The sequence below is a fragment of the Equus caballus genome, chromosome 28, assembly GCF_041296265.1.
Source record: "Equus caballus isolate H_3958 breed thoroughbred chromosome 28, TB-T2T, whole genome shotgun sequence".
NCBI lineage: Eukaryota > Metazoa > Chordata > Mammalia > Perissodactyla > Equidae > Equus > Equus caballus.
Window position 1 is genome coordinate 32639327 of NC_091711.1, and position 14389 is coordinate 32653715.

The 14389-nt window shown below is 43.8% G+C and overlaps 1 protein-coding gene and 1 long non-coding RNA gene across 4 annotated transcripts in view; one reads left to right on the top strand and one right to left on the bottom strand.

Annotated features, from left to right (window-relative positions):
* The window catches only part of LOC138921309 (uncharacterized), a 33345-nt gene extending 28736 nt beyond the window's left edge, over nt 1–4609 (bottom strand). Inside the window, exons 1-2 of the long non-coding RNA XR_011433797.1 lie at nt 4488–4609; nt 3552–3625 (exon numbers count right to left, since the gene is read on the bottom strand). This is a non-coding gene — a long non-coding RNA (uncharacterized lncRNA). The remainder of the gene's footprint in view (nt 1–3551; nt 3626–4487) is intronic.
* The window catches only part of STAB2 (stabilin 2), a 147905-nt gene that overhangs the window by 38662 nt on the left and 94854 nt on the right, over nt 1–14389 (top strand). For all 3 annotated transcript variants that reach the window (XR_011433794.1, XM_023631534.2, XM_070254566.1), the window contains exons 10-18: nt 549–682; nt 2522–2604; nt 4378–4527; nt 5943–6086; nt 6484–6540; nt 6693–6818; nt 11259–11312; nt 11619–11699; nt 13691–13843. Coding sequence is in view for 2 of the 3 variants with exons in the window: in XM_023631534.2 (XP_023487302.2) it covers nt 549–682; nt 2522–2604; nt 4378–4527; nt 5943–6086; nt 6484–6540; nt 6693–6818; nt 11259–11312; nt 11619–11699; nt 13691–13843 (982 nt within the window). In the remaining variant the exon portion in view is untranslated. The remainder of the gene's footprint in view (nt 1–548; nt 683–2521; nt 2605–4377; nt 4528–5942; nt 6087–6483; nt 6541–6692; nt 6819–11258; nt 11313–11618; nt 11700–13690; nt 13844–14389) is intronic.

A 14389-nucleotide genomic window follows, 5' to 3' on the forward strand; every position in this document is an offset into this window, starting at 1 on the left:
TACGTGACACCATGAGAGTACACACCGCAGGGAACCTGATCTACATTGGGGTGGGGGGATGGACGATCGAGGAAGGTTTCCCAAAGAAAGGGACCATTGAGCAGAGATCTCAGCTAGGAAGGAAGAGGGGGGAGAGTAATCTAAGCAGATCAATAGCTCTGAGTCTTTACTTGAGGCTGCCTCCAGTAGCTTAGTCCGATTCCGTGGCTCTGCAGCGCGGCCCTAGACTCTGCATTTATGGTAAGCACTCCAACAGATTCTGATGTACGTGGTCTCTTGATCACACTTTGAAGAGTATGCAAGATATCTAGTGCATATGGATACATACAGTTTATTAAATATCCATTTCTTGTGGGCCTGCTGTGTCAGGCACTGCACTAGGAATGCTCCCTTGTGTTTGTGTTCCTCTCTTGGCTCTGTCCCTGACCTACTCTGTCATCGTTTTTCCCACCTTTGCAGACAAGGATGCAGATGAGGGAGTTGGACGGTATGCTCTCACCACTCAATGGCTCTAAGACCCTAAGAATGTGTTTTCACCCTCTCTGTAGGTGCACTTGCCGGAAAGGTTACGTGGGTGATGGCTCAACATGTTATGGAAACATCATGGAGCGACTCAGAGAATTAAACACTGAACCCAGAGGAAGATGGCAAGGAAGGCTGACCTCTTTCATCTCGCTCCTGGGTATGCAGCTATGGTACAGATTTCTACATAAAGGATGGCCTTCTTTTGGATAACGGCATCTGCAAGACACACTCGTTCAGAAAGGGGTGGGCAGGCGAGGCAAGGCTTGTCTATTGGGATCAGTCCTTCTAGGGAGGCACCACGCAGGTAGGAGGGAAAGGACAGGCAGCTGCTTCCAGAGAGAGAGACAGGAGTCAATACCAAGAGATCCAGCAATGCAACAATTAGTAGGCAGAGAACTGAGGACAAGGTCCTGGGGTCACCATAGATTAACAGTTCTGCAACAATAGTGACACAGGGCAGCTATTGATGTGAAGATGGAGACCATCCTCTTTCCCTTGACCTTGGGTCCTCCAAGCATGAAACGAGGTCGGCAGGTAATACTGGAGATAGAGTGACTAAGACCTGGAGGCAGTATCTGTGTTCCTCAGTGGAGGCGCTGTTTGAATTTCGGGAATAGTCTTGACTGTGTGCAACCATCTCACATGTTGCTGGATGTTTAGCATTGTTGGCCCTCCAACCACTAATTGTTTGTAGTGACACATTCTCCCCAAGCACCCAGGCAGAGTGACAGCCTAAAACATCCTCCTGTGTTTCCAAATGCCCCCTAGAGGTCATTACCCCCACAGTCCCTTAAGAATGAAATATTATAGCTGATCGCAGTATTAGACAAGATTTCTTTTTTTTTTTTTTTTTTTGAGGAAGATTAGCACTGAGTTAATATCCGTGCCCATCTTCCTCTACTTTATATGTGGAACTCCTGCCACAGCATGGTTTGACAAGCGGTATGTAGGTCCACACCTGGATCTGAACCGGTGAACCCCAGGCCGCCAAAGCAGAGCGTGAGAGCTTAACCACTGCACCACCAGGCCAGCTCTCAATAAAACACAAATTTGGCCAGTCAACAGAAAATAAAACACAGACTTGACCAATCAACAGAAGCATTAAAATATCAGTATCTAGAATTTACCAGTCACCAAAAATGATTTCCCAGAAAGAGCACAGCTGGAGAAGCACGACCATGGGTCAGTGCTGTGTTCTCAGCATAAATCTTAATGTACATCCTGCGTAAATGTCTTGCTTTTTCCAAGACACCCTACAGGGAGTCAAGCATTACTAGAATGCCTTGGGACTCAGGGGCCATCTGCCAGGCTCCTCATAGCCTTCTTCTAAGAACTCTGAGAACATCAAATGAGGAGTGAGAGGCTGTGCTTTGCAGACTGGATCCTCAATCATTTCCCTGGACAAAGTCTGGTCAACCTTTCACCTGAGAACACAGAGCCCATCTCGTTGTGTGTGCCAACTTCCCGGGGGCATGGAAACAGGACCAGCAACATAACTTGCAGGTCCCAACACAAAATGGAAAGGCAGGGGTCCTTTGTTCAAAAATTATTAAGCATTTTAAGATGGCAACAGCAGAGCATTAAACCAAGCATGAGGCTCCTCTGAGTCAGCCGTGGATGGAACTAGGGTTGTGTCTTTGCTCACAGAGATGGCGACAGCTCAGAAAGTGGGGCACAGTGTCAGGGACCTGCTGGGGTTATCTGAGGATTTTGTCACACAACCCTCACAGAGCTTCTCATCCCAGAGTTTCCTTGAAGCCAACACTGTGGCTGCAAGGAAAGTCAACAGTTATGAAGAACCTTTTGGGGCCATGGCATCATGGTGCCTCACATTCTAGAGAATTTCCCAGTTCACCAAGGACCTGCACGTTCCAGTTAGAACAGAGAAGCTCTTGAGTCACAGGGCCTAAATGGAACAAGGCCAGTGCCTGATTTACTCCTCGTGTGCCACTGACCCATTCGATGTTTTCTTTCTTTGTGTATTTTGACTCCTAAGACAAAGCCTATGCCTGGCCACTAAGCAACCTGGGAACTTTCACTGTGCTGTTGCCAACAGACAAGGGATTGAAAGGATTCAATGTAAGTATTTAAAATAACCCTACACAAAGGAGCTAATGCAAAAAACCTTAGTAGGCAGTACCTTCTTTTTTTTATTTTTATCATGAAGAAGTTTCACCCTGAATTAGTTGCTAATCATCCTCTTCTTTTTTTGCTTGAGGAAGACTAGCCCTGAGCTAACATCCATGCCAGTCTTCCTCTGTTTTGTATGTGGGATGCCTCCACAGCATGGCTGATGAGTGGAGTAGATCCGCTCCCGGGATCCAAACCCATGAACCTGGGTCACTGAAGCAGAGCACTCATAACTTTAACCACTTGGCCACAGGACCGGCCCCCGTACCTTCTTTTATTTAAAGTGGAAAACCTCCATTGAAATTAAATCTACTGATGATGATGGTGATTCTTTGGTAAATTTCTTTTAGTGAAATATAACATCCTTACAGAAAATCTACAAATTGTAAGTGCACAACTCAATGAGTTGTCGCAAAGTGGATGTGCCTGTGTATCCAGCAAGACCATTACCAGCTCCCCACAACACCACCTGGTGCCCGCTTCCAATCATTACCCCTTCAAGGATCAGGGTTATTAACTGTGGTCATGTGATAAATGAGATTTGCATAATGCAAAACCGCTCACTTCCTACAGGAAGAATTAAACTAATGTATTGACTAGGTATTTGTTTCTTTAAAATCAGCATAAACGGTAACAGTGATAGGGGAAAGTAGAAGAAAACTGTGGTTTTCAATGTGAGCAGCTGTTGTCTGAGACAATGTCATCCAGCAGTCATGAAACTCATAGTGCCCGACGGAGGTGTACCATGGTGATGGCATTAATGAAATAGATTTGATTTAATGTAGATAATGGACATATTGATTTGTATAAAATTGGTTTATCTTAATCCAAGATGTTTTGTGATGATAATTTTTGCTGCATTAAATTAAAATCCAGTGAGTTCCAGACTCTCTCACCTTCATATGCCACCACCATTCATCTGTCCGTCATGAATCTGTCGTTAATCTTCAGAGATGCACTCACGTCTCTCCTGCTGGAAAGAACGAGCAAATATTGAATGCCTCTGAGCTAGGCACCTCGCCCGTGCTCTCTTGTTTAACATACAGATTAAGTTTACACAGAGTTAGTAAAATGTCTCTGTTGACTGATCATTGACCATATAATACTGACAAAATCTAGATTTGGTCCAATGGATTTCAAAAATCTTAATTTTACTATTCAAAAGCTCCATCAGTCCACTCTACTCGCTCTTCTCACGTAACTTTGTATTTCATTCCCTTCTGCTTCCTGGGCTCAAGATTCCTTGGCAATGAGACTTTGGGTGGTGAACACGACGCAGTCTATACAGAAGTCGAAAGATAAGGATGTACACCTGAAATTTTTGTAATATTATAAACTAATGTGACCTCAATATAAAAAAAATAAAATTTAAACGTAAAAAGTTTTTTAAAAGATGATTCCTGTGTGCCTGCTACCCTCCTTGCTCCTCCTGGCCCCAGCTCTATGCTCTCCTCACTATGTCCATTTCCGAGCTCGACCACAGGCCCATGGTCTCAGGATGTACTGTGCATCACCTCCCACTCTGCAGATTTCTGCTCCCTGTAAGGCCTGGCCCAGAGCTGCTGCGCTCCAGGAAAGTCATCTGCATCTGAACGAGCCCAAAGCGGAGTGAGGGAGCGCTGGCTTTGATGCCTTTGACGCTGAACAAGTCATAGCATGAACCACAAACCTCATTTTCTCCTTCAAACAGCGGAGACTGAAGGAACCGCTCTCTTTTCTCAGGTGAAACAACTCTTGATGGATAATGAAGCTGCTCAGTACTTTGTGAAACTCCACATAATTGCTGGGCAGATGAACACTGAGTGTATGAATAACACAGACACATTCTATACCTTGACCGGGAAGTCAGGGGAAATCTTCCGCAGTGATAAGGTAAGGATTTCTCCCATTCTCACTCCCAGAACAAAACTGTCCACTGAGGCAACGCCCACGGCCATCTCTCTCTTTGTGTTTGGGGGTCGTGAAAGGTTACAAAGAACTTCTTTCCTTATTCCTTGTTTGGCAAAGCACTTTTCTGTGTAGGAAGAAATAGAGAGCAATGTCAGAAAGGGTTAGGTAGGAGGAGCATGGGCTGTAAGGGAAAGGGGGATATGAAGTGTTTGATTTTCTCTGGTCTGAATTAGTTTTCAAGGCAACCATCATTCAACTGCCAGCAGGAAGGAGCAAATTTGCAGTTAAGCTGTTTCCTGGAAGCATCAGTACAAAGCCACATCAGCATTCCTCCTACAAAAGGAAACGGATTTTGTTTATTTTAGGTTGCTGGCGTTTATCCACCCTCTCAAACTTAACATTCCATCTCTCCAAATGCCATTAGTTCTGTTTTGTTTTTTAAATAAAACTTCCCTCCTCTCCTTTCACAAATACCTCATTTTGTGACTTTACTGAGCTGAAGGGCAAGTGATTAATGGACAGAATGTGTGTGTGCAGGTTATTGCCTGTACTGTTGTGTTTCACCAAATATCAGTAGTTGATAGATTATTGAGCACTTACTGTAAGCAACGTACTGGGATAATTCTTTATTTAGGTTCTATAAGACTCACAACAATGCTGTGAAATAGGTTTTTCTGATGGGAAAACTGAGAGGTCATGCAGTAAGTGCCAGAGCCAGAACTCAAAGGTCTGCCTGATTCCAAAGCCTGAATCCTTAACTGTTGTGTTGCAGTGTGAGTGTGAGAATGGATGGATGGATGGATGGGTGGGTGGGTGGGTGGATATATGGATGGATGGATGGATGGACGGACAGATGGTTAGATAGATAGTAGATGATAGGTATATAGATAGGTAAGTAGGTAGGTAGGTAGATAGAGGAAGATGTGGCTTCCTTTCTCACAAGGACATTCATTCATTCATTCACTCAACAAATATTTACCAAGTCTGTAACTTGTAGGAGCCACATGGGAGGAAGAAGGAATTAGTTTCAATTATTTGTTTCACAAATATTTTTTATTGTGTGCAAGACACTAAAGTAGGTGACGGATTTGCAGTAAATTGAATAGTTTTTCCCTTTTGCAGCTTGTAGTCCATTGGAGAAGAACTTTATAATGCTTTATTCACATTCAGCATTTGATAGTCATCAGTGATTTCACACATTATCTCATTTGATCTTAATGAAAACCCTGTGAAGTCAACCAGGCAGATAACATCATCCCCATTTTAGGATAAGTGACTTATCCAAGATCACACAGCCAATAAACGGCAGAACCCAAGGACTCAGGACTTCTGATTTCGAATCCAATGCTCACTCCTTCAAGGACACCACATTAATTTTTTTTCCCTTGGTGTTTTAGGACAATCGACTAAATCTTAAACTCTATGGAGGCAAAAGGAAGGTAAAAATTATAGAGGGGAACATAGTCGCTTCCAACGGGCTCCTGCACATCCTCGACAGAGCCATGGACAAGATGGCGCCCACGTTTAAGAGCAACACTGAGGTGAGATATTTCAGGTAAAAGTGATTTCAACCCAAATCCATCTTCCTGTGTTCCCTGGAGGGTCACATCCAAGAAGAAAGTGCACACCAGTACTATGTGCTTGTCCTTCATTTGTATTAGGACCCAAACCATGGGGAAGGAGGGGCGGTCCTCGCTTCCATAAAACTCATTCCCTCTGACCTATTTGATGATGGCCAAAGACTATTTCAGAACATGCAAGTCTGAACTACTGTTTCAATAACAACAGGAAACATTTGTATAATGTTGACCTCGTCCTTTTACGTCTATCCACACTTACAGACAAACTCTGTCATCAGTCTTTTAATGTTAGGATGTCTATTTCCTAAACCACTTATTTTTTTTTTTACTAATTTTTAAGCAAAATGTCTCTTTTTAGAAACCCATAATGACAATGCTACAGCCAAGGTACAGCAAGTTCAGATCTTTGTTAGAGGTATGTATTTTTCATGAATTTCTGAAAAGTGTTTTATGCTCATTTTTTTGTAAAATTAGCAGAGGTGTTGATTATAAATACTTGCTGATAAATTACTTTAAATATTTGTCTGGGGTAGGCTGCAGATATAAAATTTCATTTCTCAAATGCAGGAAACCAATTTGGGACATGCCTTAGATGAAGATGGGGTTGATGGACCATACACCATTTTTGTTCCAAGTAATGAAGCATTGAATAATATGAAGGATGGCACTCTCGATTTCCTTCTTTCTCCAGAGGTATTATGTCCTCTTTATTCCGATGGCGTCATGTCACCATCACTACCTTGGTCCATACAGGTTTTTTCTAAACTAGGGATGGCAAATAAGTAACACACATATCACCACCTATTTCCCACAACCAAGGCAAACATCATTAATCAATCGCAGTTCTCTGGAACAAGCCCAGAAGTGGCTCCAGTCTCCTCGATAGAGTTCTAAGTAGCTATGACGAGCCAATCAGATAGGGCACAGGAAACAAAATTTATTTGCAAAGCCAGGTATAAATAGTTGTTTTGATTTGTCCTGACTTTTCTAATATTTCTCAGTGGCAAAATTAATATTTTAAGTTCCCTACGAACTAGAAAATGAAGACTAAACGAGGCCATTCTGGGCCAGGTCTAGGCTAAATTTAAAAGGAATACATGCTATTTTAAGATGCTCCAGCCTTTCCTTTCTATCACTTTCATCTCTCTCCATGATAACCCTCGCCTTATATATCATAGCCTTCAATTCTCTCACTTTCTCTTTTAGAAAGGAGATTTTTGGCTCCTTCACACTAGGATGTAAATGACTGAAATCATTTAAAGAGTTTTCTCTCCCAGAAATAACAGCCTTAAACTGAAGAGAAGGATAGCTAATAATGGAATTTTCTTCATTAGAATTTCAAATGGTGGAATTACATGAAGGGCCACAAGCTTTCTTCCAGAGCCCTGAAATCATGCCGCCATCTTGGCAATGGTACAAGACTACCTATGGCCTCATAGGTCAGTGTGGATTATACAGAATGGAAGGATCCAGATCTTTTAGGGTAGTGATTCCCAAACTTTAGTATGCTTAGCAATAACCTGTGGAGCTTATTAAGTAGGCAGATTCCAGAACCTTTCCCCAAGCATTTTGATTTAATGGCACTAGAATGTGACCCAGAAATAGACATTTGGGTAAGCACCAACTTTCTAACTCAGGTGGCCCAGGCCATACTGTTTTTGGAGCCCTGAAACTTGTTGCCTGTATCGTTTAGAGCTTCACATGGATAGATCCCTCTCTAGAATACTTTCAGGTGTCTACAAAGATATCTTGCTTTCAGAAAACTTTGTATTAAAAAGATGAGTATCGAGGAGATAAATCAGAAGGAAATCTCTTACCCTGCAAACAGATATTCAACATATTAAAGGATTTTCTACAGGTTTCTATTTAAATTCTGGATTGCCCAGTGTCTTCAACATAGGATGTTGTTTTAGAAATACGATTCAGACTCAAGTTTTCTGAAACCTAGCTATTACAGAAAAACTGTTATATCTCTCTTTAGAACTCACACTCATACTTAATTTTAAAGCCAAAAAGTAATAATGCTCCCCTGGGAAGTATTAAAATCCTGAGATTATATGGCCTTTCTGCGTGCATAGCTTTTAATTTGATTCAGATTTTTTTTTAATAATCATAAAGGAGTCCTCAGACACCTAATCAGGTACACTTAAAAATTAAAGCAAAACCTTTTATCTAGAATAGAAAGATCAACTTCCCTGCTTTTCTGTCAAGCACCTTTGCTCAGAAAGTTCTCCTCCCTCATAACTCCTTCCGGTGCCGGCCGGAGCTGGCTCACGCAGGCGCTGGGGAATAGATTGTGTGTACCTCTTCCCAGCTGCATTCAGCGAGATCGCATCGGTAGCTTGAAATCAGCCCGTGATGATTTACACTGTAGAAATTGGCCAACACTATAAATCAGGGCTTATTTTTCTCCCCGCAGAACTAATGGACCAGCACAGCACTGCTCCTGGCTCTCAAGCTCCTTTCTCTCAAAGGCAGTATCCTTCTGCCCACAAAGAATAGAAAGATTCATCTCCTTGTTCTGAGTCAAAAACTGCTTTTGCACTTCAATTTCTTGGTGAGGAGTGGAACAATCATTTCTGCCTCTTTCTCAGGTCCAAAGCCTGTGTAGGTTAAAATTCCTCCACTAACGGGAAGTTATTTCTCTCTCTACCCATCTTAATAGTGTCCTTTAGCTCTATTTTCAGGGAAGAACCTCAGCCAGAGACAGCAGACTCCCCATCGACTATGCCAATGAACTGAAAAATAAACTGGTTTCACTAGAAGAATGGTTTCTCATTCTGACTTTGAAATGCCATGTTTCTTTTCCAGTGTAGCTTTCTGTTTCTCCCTGAAGCAAACTTTCAGTCCCGAAACCGTGCCACCCCCTCAGAGACCACAGCCATTGAGTACAAGCCCCGGGTTATGGCTTCATCACTGAACTAGACAGAAATAAATGCAAAGCCAGCGAGAGACTGGCCGTTGCCCATTCACAAATACCTTGCAAGTAAAATAAGACAAAGGAAGGTGAATTTACAGAGTTCAAGGTCATAGTTACAATTTGTCAGAAAAACTCTCTCATTGTGGCTCGGGTACCAAAAGGCTTGTTTGCTGTTGTTGTTTTTACCTAAAACGGCGGGGAGGAAGTGAGTGTCCTCATAAAGAAAAGAATGCTTACACCACAGGCTCTTCAACAATGGCATCTGGAAGCACGTCCTGTCGCCCAGAGCCGTCCTGGACTGAATTCTCACTGAATGATGGCCCCTAGCCAGCCAGGGCAGCAGGCACACACAGGGGTGGGAGTGAGGCTGATCAACTGCTTTGTCCCTTTCAGTCTCCCGTTCCTTATAAAAAGGATCCAACGCCAATTAATTCTTGAGGCTTCAGAAGTGGATTATCCAGTGGATGAAGCCTTTCTCATAGAATCGGAGGCTGGAATGGGTCCATACCAATCCCTTTATTTTGCAGGTGAAACAGACTAGAGGAGCTCAGTGGCTTGCTCAAGGTCACACAGGAGCAGAACCAGTATCAGAACTCAGGTTCCTGAGGTCCAGCTCACTGCTCTTCCCAGGCCGCCTGCCCTCCTCCTTTTAATTTATTGGCACAATGTTTATGCAGGGCCTGCTGTGTGCCCCATACTATGCTGGCTGGAGACACAGCGATTTATAAGCCAGACAGACCCACTCCCTACCTTCTGGGAGTTTGAAGTCCAGTTTGGTCTGACATTTACCGGCAGTCCCTGCGTTTTCTCACCCCTTCTGCCACTGAGCATCCAAGCTTATAATAGCATTGGCTCTGCCTGCAAGTCCTCACTTCTGGCTGTCATAAAGTAGCTGTAAAGGGGAGTTAAGACCCAGAGGCAAAGTGACTTGCTCAGGGTCACATAGGAACAGAACCAGGGCTGCAGAAAGCATCGCTTCCAGGACCAGCTAACAAGTGGTCAACTTCAACATTCTTATTAGTAACCCTGCCCTCCACAATGCTGTTGGCTTATAGATATGGTGGCCATACCATTTATCATCCACACCAGGACAATTCTGAAAGTGAATGGGGCTGCCAGGACAAAAGGTGTAAACCAGGGTTATATCAGACAAACCAGGATATGTGATCACTCTACTTATAGGTAATGCCCTAGTGTAGGGACCAAGGGCACAGGCAGGGAGGAGTCTGGGACAATGGAACTCAAATTCAGCAGGGCTTTCTTCCCACCTGGAACATCATGCTGTTGGAATATGTGCCTAGAATGATCTTGGTGGTTATTATGATCTTGATTTGTGGTCTTTCACCTTTCCAAGCCAGAGTGATCATAGCTGGGCCCCTTAAGTAGCAGAATTCAAGGGCTATGAAGCTTGTACCTCCTGGCTCTGACTCCGCTAGGAGATTGCAGACATCCGCAGCAGACCACCGCTGCCACCGCCTTCTTCCCTCAGAGAAAGGTCCTCGTGCTCCTCAACTCTGTACACTCTCTCCAGGACACCCTATGGGCACTGCTCCTTCTGTTTATAGTCCCAAGACTCTCTTTTTTCCTCCACCGCTGCTTCAGTGTTCTGGAGCATGAGAAATCTTGGAAAGGACTTTGAAGGGAAGATGACTACCTATCATGGGAGCACAGAAGGAGAAGGTGTCCTGGGCAGATATTCCTAACAAGCACTGTATTCCTGAATAACCAGCGTGTGGTCTGACAAGCAGACATTTGTTTATGGAGAGAGTGGATCGTAAACTGAGGCTATCTTAGAAAATCCAGAACGTAGCCTTAGACTTTCAGAGAGGTCCTGGAGCAGAGGGACTGAGAGCTTGGGCTAATTCTTAGGCTTGTATCCCAAGTTAGCTTAGGGACCTTGGACATGTCTTCACTACACAGTGTTATCACATATAAAATGAGTCAATAGTCACCCCTACCTCACAGGGCTGTTGGGAAGATTAAATGAGATGTGCATATGTTTTCAGAACAGGCCCAGCCACAGAGTAGGAATTTGGTGAATGTTAACTATTTGGGTAATGGGATTTTTCTCACCCTGGATGTCCCAATAGAGAGGTTATGGGTCATTTATTTTTCTTGACTAAGTGTCCAAAGTCATTTGAGGAGGTCCCCACAAGAAGGGGGACAGCTGTACTTTCTTGATTAACTAAAGAAGTATCTTGATTCCTTTACAGGGATCTCGGAAGCTTCTGGAACTCGTCAGATACCACATTGTCCCATTTACCCAGGTTGGCCCCACTTTCCTGGCCTATATTTTTCCCTGCTTTCAAGATATCTGACTTAGTCTTATATTGTGATATTTGGTGCTAGAAAATATATGACAATTGCTCTTTGTGGCTCCAAGCATATCCTTAGCCATGAATAAGACGCCCATTATCAAAGAAATTGTCAAAGCCACAAGAAGTCATGACATCAAAACTCCCATTATTTATTTCATAAACTTTCAGGCTATTCTTTCCAGTGAGGACCTTATGAAAGCAAGGTTCCGTGTGTTGCTCTAAACATCTCCGTCTGTTGTTCTCTTCTCTTTGCAGCTTGCAGTGGCCACTCTCATTTCGACCCCTCACATTAGGAGCATGGCCAACCAGATCATACAGTTTAACACCACCGACAACGTAGGTGAAAATTCTATTGTGGGTATCATTGCTCATGTGCATTTTTGCCCTGCTTACGATTATTCATCAGCTTGCCCTACCTCTATGTTGACACACAGGCTTAAAATCTTCACAATTACTTATTCATTTGTTGCTTTTTTAAGCAAATATCAGCTGATCAACTGTATGTATGAGAATCTGAACTATATCCCAAGGAAAAAGCTATGAAAAAGCCAGGCTTACATCCCAGCAAGGAAAACAGACTTTAAATAACTAATTAGATGACCAATTAATTATTTAATTACAATTGAAATAAGTGCGACCAAGAGGAAATTAAGAGGACTGTGAGAGCACACAACAGGAGGAGACTGAGCAAATCTGGGGGTCTAGAGGTCCTCAAGGAGGGGGTGATGCTTTAGCCAAGCTTCAAAGGATGAGTAGAGTGAACTTGAGCAGAGATGAGTTGAAGAGAGTTCCAGGCAGAAGAGAAAGCATGTGCAAAGGCCCTGAGGTAGGAAGGAGCACGACTTATTTAAGAAACTCAAAGAAGGCAGTGTTATTCAGCTAATTCCCTGGGGTTGTAATATCAGCAAGTCTGGCAACATAGAGATTATGTCTCCTGTTGACTCATTGTTGATGGTGATGGTGATGACCATTCATCCTTTCAGCAAATATCTACAGAGTGCCTACTATATGCCAGACACCATTCTAGGTCCCGAAGGTAGACCAATGAGAAAACATACAAAAGTCCCTGGTTGCACAGAACTTTCATTCTAATACATAGGAGAACAGACAATAAGCAAATTAAATAAGTAAAATATATCATATATTAGAGAGTAATTAAGTGCTAAGACAAAAAAATAGCAAAGCAAGGACAGGGAATAGACAGTAGGGATGGGTTGACATTTTAGATAAAGTGCCCAAGAAATCCTCAGGGAGAAGAAAACATGTGAGCAAAGACCTGAAGGGAATGGGAGAACAAGTAGTGTGAATATCTGGTGAGAGAGCACTCCAGAGAGAGGGCACAGCAAGTGCAAAGGCACAAAGCAAGGAACATGCCCGACCTGGTTGAGGAACAGCAAGGTCACCGTGGCTAGAACAGAGGAAGAAAAGGGAGAGAGGCAGGAGAGGAGGTCGAGGCAGTAAGAGAGAGTAAGAGAGATGGGGTCAGGTCACACGTGGCCAAGGACTCAGAGTGAGGATGGACGCTCTTGCTTTTAATGAGATGAGAAGCCATTGGAGGATTTTGAGCAGTGGAAGGATATGGTCAGACCTACATCTTGGGAGACTGGTGAGGAGAAGATTGCAATAACCCAGAGAAGAACGATGGTGACTCAGACCGGGGTGTTAGCAGAGACACAGTAAGAAGTGGTTGAATTCTGACGGTTTTTGAAGGTAGAGCCAGCAGAATTTGCTGACGGATTGGTTAGGGGATGAAGAACGAGGGAGCCAAGAATGACTCCCGAGCTTGTGACTTGAGCTACCAGAAGGATGGAGTTGCCATTAATAGTGCCAGTGGAGCAGAGTTGGGGGGAAAGTGGAGATTGGAATTCTTTGCTAACTTGTTCATTTTCCACTCTCTCCCCTACCACATGGGCAGGACCTGTCTGGGTTTGTTCACTGATGTACCCCCCACACCTAAAGCAGAGCCTAATACAAGGTCAATAAATGTATTTGAATGAACAGATCCCCATTTCACCAGAGAAAGGTGAAACAGCCTGCCCAAGGTCTCATAGCAAATATTCTGTCGAGCTGGAATCGTTTTACCCCCTGCCCAGTCCAGCACCTGCAAAGACCATTTCTGCAAGGACATCCGTGCCTGGTGTCCATCAAGAATTCATTTAACAGGTTCATCTTTCCCTGTCAGCCAAGCCCTTCTAATAGAATCTTCCACTCAATGAAGAGTGAGGTGAAGTTGATGGCTCTTTAGAGAGATCGCCACCATGCAGCTCTGCCTGGGGACGGCTGGTGCTCCTGCAGTACAGAATGAAAGATGGCATCCTTCTTTCCAGGGACGGATTCTGGCAAATGGTGTGGCAATGGAAGAAATTGAGGTTGCTGCCAAAAATGGCCGAATTTACACACTGACTGGAGTTCTCATTCCTCCCTCCATCGTCCCGATTCTGCACCACCAATGTGATGAAACGAAGAGAGAGATGAAACTGGTAAGAAAACTAGAAAAACAAATAAGGGCCCCCTGAAGAGCCCCACAGAGCAGACAAGGTTCCTTCTTATCACAATTCCGAGGAAGCTGCCAAGGAGAGTTGCACCCCAGGAGCCTCCTTCCAGAGGGGTTTCTGTCTTCATGAAGAAGCAAGTAGGCCTGAGGTCCTAGCTCATGAAATGTGAACCAAGGTTCCTGGGGGAATTTCCACAGTGATACAAGCTGCCCAGGGATATTCATTTCCTAGAGCTGCAGCAACAAATTACCACAAACTAGGTGCTTAAAGTGGCAGAAATGTCCTCTTTCACAGTTCTAGAGGCTAGTAGTCTGAAATCAAGGTATTAGCAGGGCTGTGCTCCTTCTGAAGGCTCTAGGGACAAATCCTTCCTGGCCTCTTCCCAGCTTCTGATGCCTCCCAGTGATCCTTTGCATCCCTTGGCTTATAGCCGCATCCCTCTGATCACTACCTGTGTCTTTCCATGGCCTTCTCCCCCATGTGTTACTATGTGTCACTTTCTCTTCTTGTAAGGACACCAGTCATTAGATT